The sequence below is a fragment of the Oncorhynchus kisutch genome, linkage group LG10, assembly GCF_002021735.2.
Source record: "Oncorhynchus kisutch isolate 150728-3 linkage group LG10, Okis_V2, whole genome shotgun sequence".
Taxonomy (NCBI): Eukaryota; Metazoa; Chordata; class Actinopteri; order Salmoniformes; family Salmonidae; genus Oncorhynchus; species Oncorhynchus kisutch.
In genome coordinates, this window is record NC_034183.2 from 39,503,319 (window position 1) to 39,514,227 (window position 10,909).

At 52.7% G+C, this 10,909-nt stretch overlaps 1 protein-coding gene across 3 annotated transcripts in view; it reads right to left on the reverse strand.

Annotated features, from left to right (window-relative positions):
• LOC109898133 (ribonucleoprotein PTB-binding 2-like) overlaps positions 1-10,909 on the reverse strand; it is a 75,591-nt gene that overhangs the window by 31,150 nt on the left and 33,532 nt on the right. For all 3 annotated transcript variants that reach the window (XM_020492949.2, XM_031833660.1, XM_020492950.2), the window contains exon 3: positions 3,396-3,865. In XM_020492949.2, the coding sequence (XP_020348538.1) occupies positions 3,396-3,865 (470 nt within the window). The remainder of the gene's footprint in view (positions 1-3,395; positions 3,866-10,909) is intronic.

Consider the following 10,909-nt stretch of genomic DNA (forward strand, 5'->3'; position numbering starts at 1 on the left):
TGGTCATTATCCCCACATTTCTGTCTCTATCATTGTGTGTATGTGTGTAGTGTTCATTATCCCCATCTTTCTGTCTATCATGGTGTGTGTGTGTGTGTAGTGGTCATTATCCCCATCTTTCTGTCTCTATCATGGTGGGTGTGTGTGTAGTGTTCATTATCCCCATCTTTCTGTCTATCATGGTGTGTGTGTGTGTAGTGGTCATTATCCCCATCTTTCTGTCTCTATCATGGTGTGTGTGTGTGTAGTGTTCATTATCCCCATATTTCTGTCTCTATCATTGTGTGTGTGTGTAGTGTTCATTATCCCCATCTTTCTGTCTATCATGGTGTGCGTGTGTGTGTGTAGTGGTCATGATCCCCATCTTTCTGTCTCTATCATGGTGTGTGTGTGTAGTGGTCATTATCCCCATCTTTCTGTCTCTATCATGGTGCGTGTGTGTGTAGTGTTCATTATCCCCATATTTCTGTCTCTATCATTGTGTGTGTGTGTGTAGTGTTCATTATCCCCATCTTTCTGTCTATCATGGTGTGTGTGTGTGTGTAGTGGTCATTATCCCCATCTTTCTGTATCTTACATGGTGTGTGTGTGGGTGTAGTGGTCATTATCCCCATCTTTCTGTCTCTTACATGGTGTGCGAGTGCAGTGTTCATTATCCCCATCTTTCTGTATCTTACATGGTGTGTGTGTGTATGTAGTGTTCATTATCCCCATCTTTCTGTCTCTATCATGGTGTGTGTGTGGGTGTAGTGGTCATTATCCCCATATTTCTGTCTCTATCATTGTGTGTGTGTGTGTGTGTGTGTGTAGTGTTCATTATCCCCATCTTTCTGTCTCTATCATTGTGTGTGTGTGTGTAGTGTTCATTATCCCCATCTTTCTGTCTCTATCATTGTGTGTGTGTGTGTAGTGGTCATTATCCCCATCTTTCTGTATCTTACATGGTGTGTGTGTGGGTGTAGTGGTCATTATCCCCATCTTTCTGTCTCTATCATGGTCTGGCCAACTTCTCGGCATGGAACCCCCTCTGTGATATCATCAGTGCAGCTCTTTCCACTGTTTACGGAGCTGGCCAAGACACTTTCCTAAGCAGAAAGCGAGAGAGAGAGTGTGTGTGTGTGTGTGTGTGCGTGCGTGCATGTGTGTGTGCCAGGGACAGATAAGTCATAGTGAACCAATATAGTTATATATACACAGATCAGTGCACAAGCATAAACACACACTCACACAGAGCAGGATCTGTGCTCAGACCGTATGGTTCTGCAAATGGAGACTCTACACACACTCTACAGACAGTCACTGCCATTCGCTCCATGTCTCTGGCAGGTCATCTATCTCCTCTTACTAAGCAAACACCAGCCATGACTCAGAGCAGAGAAACACACAGACGTCGGGATGCTGCGGGCTGATCTGTCAGATCACAGTATACCTGGTGTGACTGTTTGTGCCTGTCTGTGTTTGTCTTTGTATGTGTGAAAGTGCTTTGTGGGTGAATATATTCATATGTACAGCACATTTAGTATGCATGGTGTGATTGGCCAGTCCGATGAGGAGTGACAGGACAGGGGACCCCAGGAAGCCCTTCAGCAGATCTCCTTCCTGGAAGAGGTTAGAGGTCAGGAGGGGTTCTCTTCCCGGGACCTGGGTGTCAGTCAGTCTAGGGAAAGTGTGTGTGTGTGTGCGCGCGCGTGTTCATCAAGCTGACAACCCCAATGCGCTGGTTGTCAGTCTGTGACAGCTGTTAACCTCCAGGTCACTCTTGAGTTGAGACTTTGAAGACCTTAAAAGTGACCGTGATCTGACCATAGATATGGGGTTCACGGTCCTCCTGTCAAAAAGGTCACTGACAGGACAGAGGAGACGCCACACCTGACTCACTGAGAGGCTGGGACAGAGGAGACTAGGAGGAGAGCTGTGTCGGAGTACCAGCATGTGAGAGAAAAGGGCTGTGATTGAACGTGTCAGAGTGCGAATGGGGTGCCAGGAGATGTCCGTGGGTCGTTTTGAGTGTGACTTAGCAAACAGGTATCAGTCAGCTCCACTCTGCCTGGCACAGTAGTGAAACCATCCAGGCTGTGTGTTTGGGTGTGTGTGCTGGCTACAAACCTGCACCTGTGCAGTATTTTCCGAAAAGGACAAACACTTCTTCCCGAATAAGTCGTCCGAGTACCTCCTCTTCACCCATATTTACCACTCTACCTCTCTATCACTCGGTGTTCTCCAAACTACTCCTAACTCGACTCTTCTCCTCTCACAGGTACCTTGATTTATCGCTGTCAGTGATGACTCATGTAACGTACTGTCGCATCTGAGAGGCCTCTCCCTGCCCCTAGAGAGAGCGAGAGAGAGGAGAGAAAAAGAGAGAGGAGAGAAAAAGAGAGAGAGCGAGAGAGGAGAGAAAAAGAGAGGAGAGAAAAAGAGAGGGAGAGAGGAGAGAGGAGAGAGAGAGAGAGAGAGAGAGAGAGAGAGAGAGAGAGAGAGAGAGAGAGAGAGAGAGAGAGAGAGAGAGAGAGAGAGAGAGAGAGAGAGAGAGAGAGAGAGAGAGAGAGAGCGAAAGAGTGACTTCCGTCTACTGTCATTTACCTGCTTCTAACGGCCCTGGCATTCTCAGCCTGGCTCTTGATATCACTTAAGGGGCTGAGTCACTTTCAAGCACTGCAGCTGGGGGATAGAAGGGCCCTCAGGAGGCAGCAGACTAGGGGAGATCCTAGGGGTTAGGGTGGAAGAGGGATGGTAGTGGGGTGGGGGTGTAGGGGTTAAGGGCCTACACGTGGAAGGGGGTTGAATAGAGAGGGCAGACAGAGAGGTGAGTAAAACCAGCTGTAACAGTAAAAATAGGAAAGAAGCCTAAGGCTGAGAACAGTGTGGAGCTGTGAACGAGGCTACAGGCTACAGGAGTGGGGGGGGGGGGGGGTTGGAGCTCAATGCCTCGATCTCTGGGAGTCATGGGATTTTGTGGAAGAAACCATTAGGGAAGAGAGTTGTGGTCACGGCAGAGTGTAGGAGAAGGCACACTCAAAATGCTGAACCGTAGGTCAAAGCCTGCTGGCTCTGCAACAGCTAGGAAACATGAGTCCAAAACACCCACAAACCATCATGGGACTTTGATCGTGTAGGCGTATTGTAGTCTGTGTGGGAGGGGTTGGAGAGTTAGAGGGGGATGGAGGGGCGTAGGAGAAGGAAGGATGAAGGGATGGGGAAGAGGAGGGGAGGACTTGAACGTGGGGGCGCTCGGTTAGGAAGAGCCGGAAGGCAGGGAAAGACGAGTCGCGCTGGTGTCACGGTAAAAAGGCCTCACCCCGGCAACCCCCCCCCCCCAATTCACACAGCGTCAGGGCCCGTTGAGGCCCTTGAACTCCAAAGCCTCACAAATAAGTATCCCACTTCGGACTCACCTGGCAGAAGACAGGCTTGTAGCGCTCCGAGAACAGCAGGTTCAGCTCCTCTGACTCGTACTCCTGGGGCAGCCGGTCCACACAGAGGCACTTAGAGTGGAGGTGGTGACCCGCGGTCAGCTGGTTCACGTCTGTCCACTGGATCATGACCGCGCGGTCCCCCTGCGGTCGCCCCAGCAGCTCTGACCGCGCCCGCGACGCCGAGTCCTTCTTCATGTACTCCACGTAGCCGTAGCCCTTGGAGTGTCCGGTGAGCTCGCTGTAGACCAGGAAGCAGCGCTCGATGTTTCCGTAGGAACGGACCAGCTCCTCCAGCTGCTGGGCGGTGAAGGTGTGGGGCAGGTTGGTGAGGCACAGCAGGGAGTCGGTAGGCTGGAGCTGCACCGTGATGTCTCGGCCACGCATGTTGCTCTGGTGGAGGGAGCGGATGGCACCCTGAGCCTGGTCACCGTTCAGCAGGGTCACAAACGCTGGAGGGACATGGACAGGGATGCACAGAGACAGGGAAATGGACAGAGATGCACAGAGACAGGGAGACAGGAATACACAGAGACAGGGAAATGGACAGGGATGCACAGAGACAGGGAAATGGACAGAGATGCACAGAGACAGGGAAATGGACAGAGATGCACAGAGACAGGGAGACAGGAATACACAGAGACAGGGACAGAGATACACAGAGACAGGGAGACAGGAATATACAGAGACAGGGACAGAGATACATAGACAGGGAGACAGGAATACACAGAGACAGGGACAGAGATACACATAGACAGGGAAATGGACAGAGATACACAGAGACAGGGAAATGGACAGAGATACACAGAGACAGGGAAATGGACAGATATGCACAGAGATAGGAATACACAAAGACAGGGAGACAGGAATACACAAAGACAGGGAGACAGGAATACACAGAGACAGGGAGACAGGAATACACAGACACAGGGAGACAGGAATACACAGACACAGGGAGACAGGAATACACAGAGACAGGGAGACAGGAATACACAGAGACAGGGAAATGGACAGAGATACACAGAGACAGGGGCAGAGATACACAGACAGGGAAATGGACAGAGATGCACAGAGACAGGAATACACAGAGACAGGAATACACAGAGACAGGAATACACAGAGACAGGAATACACAAAGACAGGGAGACAGGAATACACAGAGACAGGAATACACAGAGACAGGGAAATGGACAGAGATGCACAGCGACATGGAAGGGGACACGGACAGAGAGACCGGGACAGGGACACACAAAGACAAGGAGAATCACACACACACAGACAGACAGAGAGAACAATACACACACACAGACAGACAGACAGAGAGAACAATACACACACACACACAGAGACAGAAACACATGCAGAGAGAATGGGAGAGAGAGGGGTACAGAAAAATACACCCCCAGAAACCAAACAGACAGAGAAACACAGAGATACACAGAGAGAAAGACCCACATTAGCTGGGAGCAGCCTGGAAAGAATCCACTCACTGACACACATATTTATCCCGCTCCTAAACACACAGTGACAGAACAGAAACAGCATGATAGATCACAATAACAGGGGAGGTGTTTACAACATCACAGTCCAGTAAACAGGCTTAATCAAACCTGAACCCTTTTATACAAACGCTTAACAGCCCCCCCCACCCCGAAAACGCAGACGCAGTGATTCATGGGCCGTGAAATGAGGCGGTAATGAATTGATATGGAATGTGTAGCGTGGCCAAAATACCCCTCAGCCGAGCGAACGTTGAGCCTGAGCCCACTGTAACAGCATCTGACTGACTGGCCGAAACACATCCATGTGATTTTTTAAAGTTCAAACTGAAAAATGTACGATTGATGGCCCGTCTTCTTCATAACTGACTGTTAACCGTGTTAACCTTTTAGTGCCTGTGGTAGGTCTGTGTTGACTATTTACTGAGAGGAACTAATATCTATATCTAAATATTTGGTGGCTATTAGCCTCCCTAGTCGACATTGTGAGTCCAAATGCACTTCCAGTGCGCAGAGGATGTTGCTGATACATTATTACACAAGTGGACAAGTGAGTCAGAGAGGTGTGTTTGAGTGTGTGTTGAGTGCGAGGGAGGGAGACGTGTTCTGTAGAGTTGATTAATGATGACTAATGTTTAGAGAGAGACCGGCTCGGTCTAACAGTGATCCCACTGATGTCTGACAACTGACGCAGCGGTGGAGCTGCACCCAGAGCACCAATGTGTAGTCAGGACCGTTCTGCCAGATGAAACCAGAGAGGACCACTCTCCCACGTCCCACCGGCCTCTAGAACTCACAACTCCATCTGCACCACTTCACATTCCATTAAAGCGTTCACGCACGCCGCCAGCCATCCCGCCCGGGCAAATCAATTAACTCAACGTTCCCATACTCAAAACTGCATGATGGATGTATTTTTCTGAGCCGAGACAGTAATCTGGTTATAACGCGGTGAGTCAAGTAACGTTACACTGTGCGATGCATTTGACCTCTCTCTCTCTCTTTAACCTACCTCTCTCTCTCCACCTCCACCTACCTCCCTCTCTCTCCCACCTACCTACCTCCCTCTCTCTCCACCTACCTACCTCCCTCTCTCTCCACCTACCTACCTCCCTCTCTCTCCACCTACCTACCTCCCTCTCTCTCCACCTACCTACCTCCCTCTCTCTCCACCTACCTACCTCCCTCTCTCTCCACCTACCCTACCTCCCTCTCTCTCCACCTACCTACCTCCCTCTCTCTCCACCTCCACCTACCTACCTCCCTCCCTCTCCACCTCCACCTACCTACCTCCCTCCCTCTCCACCTACCCCCCTCTCTCTCCACCTCCACCTACCTCTCTCTCTCTCCACCTCCACCTACCTCCCTCTCTCTCCACCATACCTACCTACCTAACCTACCTACCTCCTCTCTCTCCACTACCCCCCTCTCTCTCCACCTCCACCCCTCTCTCTCCACCTCCATCTACCTCTCTCCCGCCTACACCTCTCTCCCCCTCTCCGCCTACCACCTCTCTCCCCCTCTCCGCCTACACCTTCTCTCCCCCTCTCCGCCTACACCTCTACTCCCCCCTCTCCGCCTACACCTCTCCGCCTACACCTCTCTCCCCTCCTCCGCCTACACCTCCCTCTCCGCCTACACCTCTCTCCCCCTCTCCGCTACACCTCTCTCCCCCTCTCCGCCTTACACCTCCCTCTCTCGCCTACACCTCCCTCTCCGCCTACACCTCCCTCTCCGCCTACACCTCCCTCTCCGCCTACACCTCCTCTCCGCCTACACCTCCCTCTCCGCCTACACCTCTCTCTCCGCCTACACCCTCTCTCTCTCCGCCTACACCTCTCCTCTCTCCGCCTACACCTCTCTTCTCTCCGCCTACACCTCTCTCTCTCCGCGACACCCTCTCTCTCTCCGCCTACACCTCTCTCTCGCTCTCTCTACCTAGCTCTCGCTCTCTTTACCTAGCTCTCGCTCTCTCTACCTAGCTCTCTCTACCTAGCTCTCGCTCTCTGCTACCTAGCTCTCTCTACCTAGCTCTCTCTACCTAGCTCTCTCTACCTAGCTCTCGCTCTCTCTACCTAGCTCTCTCTACCTAGCTCTCTCTACCTAGCTCTCTCTACCTAGCTCTCGCTCTCTCTACCTAGCTCTCGCTCTCTCACCTAGCTCCGCTCTCTCTACCTAGCTCTCGCTCTCTCTACCTAGCTCTCGCTCTCTCTACCTAGCTCTCGCTCTCTCTACCTAGCTCTCGCTCTCTCTACCTAGCTCTCGCTCTCTCTACCTAGCTCTCGCTCTCTCTACCTAGCTCTCGCTCTCTCTACCTAGCTCTCGCTCTCTCTAACCTAGCTCTCGCTCTCTCTACCTAGCTCTCGCTCTCTCTACAGCTCTCGCTCTCTCTACCTAGCTCTTCACTAGCTCTCGCTCTCTACCTAGCTCTCCTCTCCTATCTACTCTACTCTCTCTACCTAGCTCTCGCTCTCCTACCTAGCTCCGCTCTCTCTACCTAGCTCTCTCTACTAGCTCTCGCTCTCTCTACTAGCTCTCGCTCTCTCTACCTAGCTCTCTCTACCTAGCTCTCGCTCTCTCTACCTAGCTCTCTCTACCTAGCTCTCGCTCTCTCTACCTAGCTCTCGCTCTCTCTACCTAGCTCTCGCTCTCTCTACCTAGCTCTCGCTCTCTCTACCTAGCTCTCGCTCTCTCTACCTAGCTCTCGCTCTCTCTACCTAGCTCTCGCTCTCTCTACCTAGCTCTCGCTCTCTCTACCTAGCTCTCTCTACCTAGCTCTCTCTACCTAGCTCTCGCTCTCTCTACCTAGCTCTCTCTACCTAGCTCTCTCTACCTAGCTCTCCGCTCTCTCTACCTAGCTCTCTCTACCTAGCCTCTCTCTACCTAGCTCTCGCTCTCTCTACCTAGCTCTCTCTACCTAGCTCCGCTCTCTCTACCTAGCTCTCGCTCTCTCTACCTAGCTCTCGCTCTCTCTACACTAGTCTCTCTACCTCAGCTCTCCTCTATCTACTAGCTCTCGCTCTCTCTACCTAGCTCTCGCTCTCTCTACCTAGCTCTCGCTCTCTCTACCTAGCTCTCGCCTCTCTCTACCTAGCTCTCGCTCTCTCTACCTAGCTCTCGCTCTCTCTACCTAGCTCTCGCTCTCTTACCTAAGCTCTCGCTCGCTCTACCTAGCTCTCTCTACCTAGCTCTCGCTCTCTCTACCTAGCTCTCGCTCTCTCTACCTAGCTCTCGCTCTCTCTACCTAGCTCTCGCTCTCTCTACCTAGCTCTCGCTCTCTCACCTAGCTCTCGCTCTCTCTACCTAGCTCTCTCTCCTACCTAGCTCTCGCTCTCTCTACCTAGCTCTCGCTCTCTCTACCTAGCTCTCCTCTCTCTTACCTAGCTCTCGCTCTCCTCTACCTAGCTCTCGCTCCTCTCTACCTAGCTCTCGCTCTCTCTACCTAGCTCTCGCTCTCTCTACCTAGCTCTCGCTCTCTCTACCTAGCTCTCGCTCTCTACCTAGCTCTCGCTCTCTCTACCTAGCTCTCGCTCTCTCTACCTAGCTCTCGCTCTCTCTACCTAGCTCTCTCTACCTAGCTCTCGCTCTCTCTACCTAGCTCTCGCTCTCTCTACCTAGCTCTCTCTACCTAGCTCTCTCTACCTAGCTCTCGCTCTCTCTACCTAGCTCTCGCTCTCTCTACCTAGCTCTCTCTCTCTCTACCTAGCTCTCTCTACCTAGCTCTCTCTCTAGCTCTCGCTCTCTCTCTCTACCTAGCTCTTCTCTACCTAGCGCTCTCTCTACCTAGCTCTCTCGCTCTCTCTACCTAGCTCTCGCTCTCTCTACCTAGCTCTCGCTCTCTACCTAGCTCTCTCTCTACCTAGCTCTCGCTCTCTCTACCTAGCTCTCGCTCTCTCTACCTAGCTCTCGCTCTCTCTACCTAGCTCTCGCTCTCTCTACCTAGCTCTCGCTCTCTCTACCTAGCTCTCGCTCTCTCTACCTAGCTCTCGCTCTCTCTACCTAGCTCTCTCTACCTAGCTCTCTCTACCTAGCTCTCGCTCTCTCTACCTAGCTCTCGCTCTCTCTACCTAGCTCTCTCTACCTAGCTCTCGCTCTCTCTACCTAGCTCTCGCTCTCGCTCTCTCTACCTAGCTCTCTCTACCTAGCTCTCGCTCTCTCTACCTAGCTCTCGCTCTCTCTACCTAGCTCTCGCTCTCTCTACCTAGCTCTCGCTCTCTCTACCTAGCTCTCGCTCTCTCTACCTAGCTCTCGCTCTCTCTACCTAGCTCTCGCTCTCTCTACCTAGCTCTCGCTCTCTCTACCTAGCTCTCGCTCTCTCTACCAGCTCTCTCTACGCTCTCTCCCCTCTCTCTACCTAGCTCTCTCTACCTAGTCTCGCTCTCTCTACCTAGCTCTCGCTCTCTCTACCTAGCTCTCTCTACCTAGCTCTCTCCCTAGCTCTCGCTCTCTCTACCTAGCTCTCTCTACCTAGCTCTCGCTCTCTCTACCTAGCTCTCTCTACCTAGCTCTCGCTCTCTCTACCTAGCTCTCTCTACCTAGCTCTCGCTCTCTCTACCTAGCTCTCGCTCTCTCTACCTAGCTCTCGCTCTCTCTACCTAGCTCTCGCTCTCTCTACCTAGCTCTCGCTCTCTCTACCTAGCTCTCTCTACCTAGCTCTCGCTCTCTCTACCTAGCTCTCGCTCTCTCTACCTAGCTCTCGCTCTCTCTACCTAGCTCTCTCTACCTAGCTCTCGCTCTCTCTACCTAGCTCTCTCTACCTAGCTCTCGCTCTCTCTACCTAGCTCTCGCTCTCTCTACCTAGCTCTCGCTCTCGCTCTCTCTACCTAGCTCTCTCTACCTAGCTCTCGCTCTCTCTACCTAGCTCTCGCTCTCTCTACCTAGCTCTCTCTACCTAGCTCTCGCTCTCGCTACCTAGCTCTCTCTACCTAGCTCTCTCTCTCTACCTAGCTCTCTCTCTCTCTACCTAGCTCTCGCTCTCTCTACCTAGCTCTCGCTCTCTCTACCTAGCTCTCGCTCTCTCTACCTAGCTCTCGCTCTCTCTACCTAGCTCTCGCTCTCTCTACCTAGCTCTCGCTCTCTCTACCTAGCTCTCGCTCTCTCTACCTAGCTCTCGCTCTCTCTACCTAGCTCTCGCCTCTCTCTCACTAGCTCTCGCTCTCTCTACCTAGCTCTCGCTCTCTACCTAGCTCTCGCTCTCTACCTAGCTCTCGCTCTCTACCTAGCTCTCGCTCTCTCTACCTAGCTCTCGCTCTCTCTACCTAGCTCTCGCTCTCGCTCTCTACCTAGCTCTCGCTCTCTCTACCTAGCTCTCGCTCTCGCTCTCTACCTAGCTCTCGCTCTCGCTCCTCGCTCTCTACCTAGCTCTCGCTCTCGCTCTCTACCTAGCTCTCGCTCTCGCTCTCTACCTAGCTCTCGCTCTCGCTCTCTACCTAGCTCTCGCTCTCGCTCTCTACCTAGCTCTCGCTCTCGCTCTCTACCTAGCTCTCGCTCTCGCTCTCTACCTAGCTCTCGCTCCGCTCTCTACCTAGCTCTCGCTCTCGCTCTCTACCTAGCTCTCGCTCCTCGCTCTCGCCCTAGCTCTCGCTCTCGCTCTCTACCTAGCTCTCGCCTCGCTCTCTAACCTAGCTCTCCGCTCTCCTCTCTACCTAGCTCTCGCTCTCGCCTCTCTACCTAGCTCTCGCTCTCGCTCTCTACCTAGCTCTCGCTCTCGCTCTCTACCTAGCTCTCGCTCTCGCTCTCTACCTAGCTCTCGCTCTCGCTCTCTTACCTAGCTCTCGCTCTCGCTCTCTTTACCTAGCTCTCTCGCTCTCGCTCTCTACCTAGCTCTCGCTCTCGCTCTCTACCTAGCTCTCCTCTCGCCTCTCTCTACCTACTCTCGCTCTCGCTCTCTACCTAGCTCTCGCTCTCTACCTAGCTCTCGCTCTCTACCTAGCTCTCGCTCTCTACCTAGCTCTCGCTCTCTACCTAGCTCTCGCTCTCTACCTAGCTCTCGCTCTC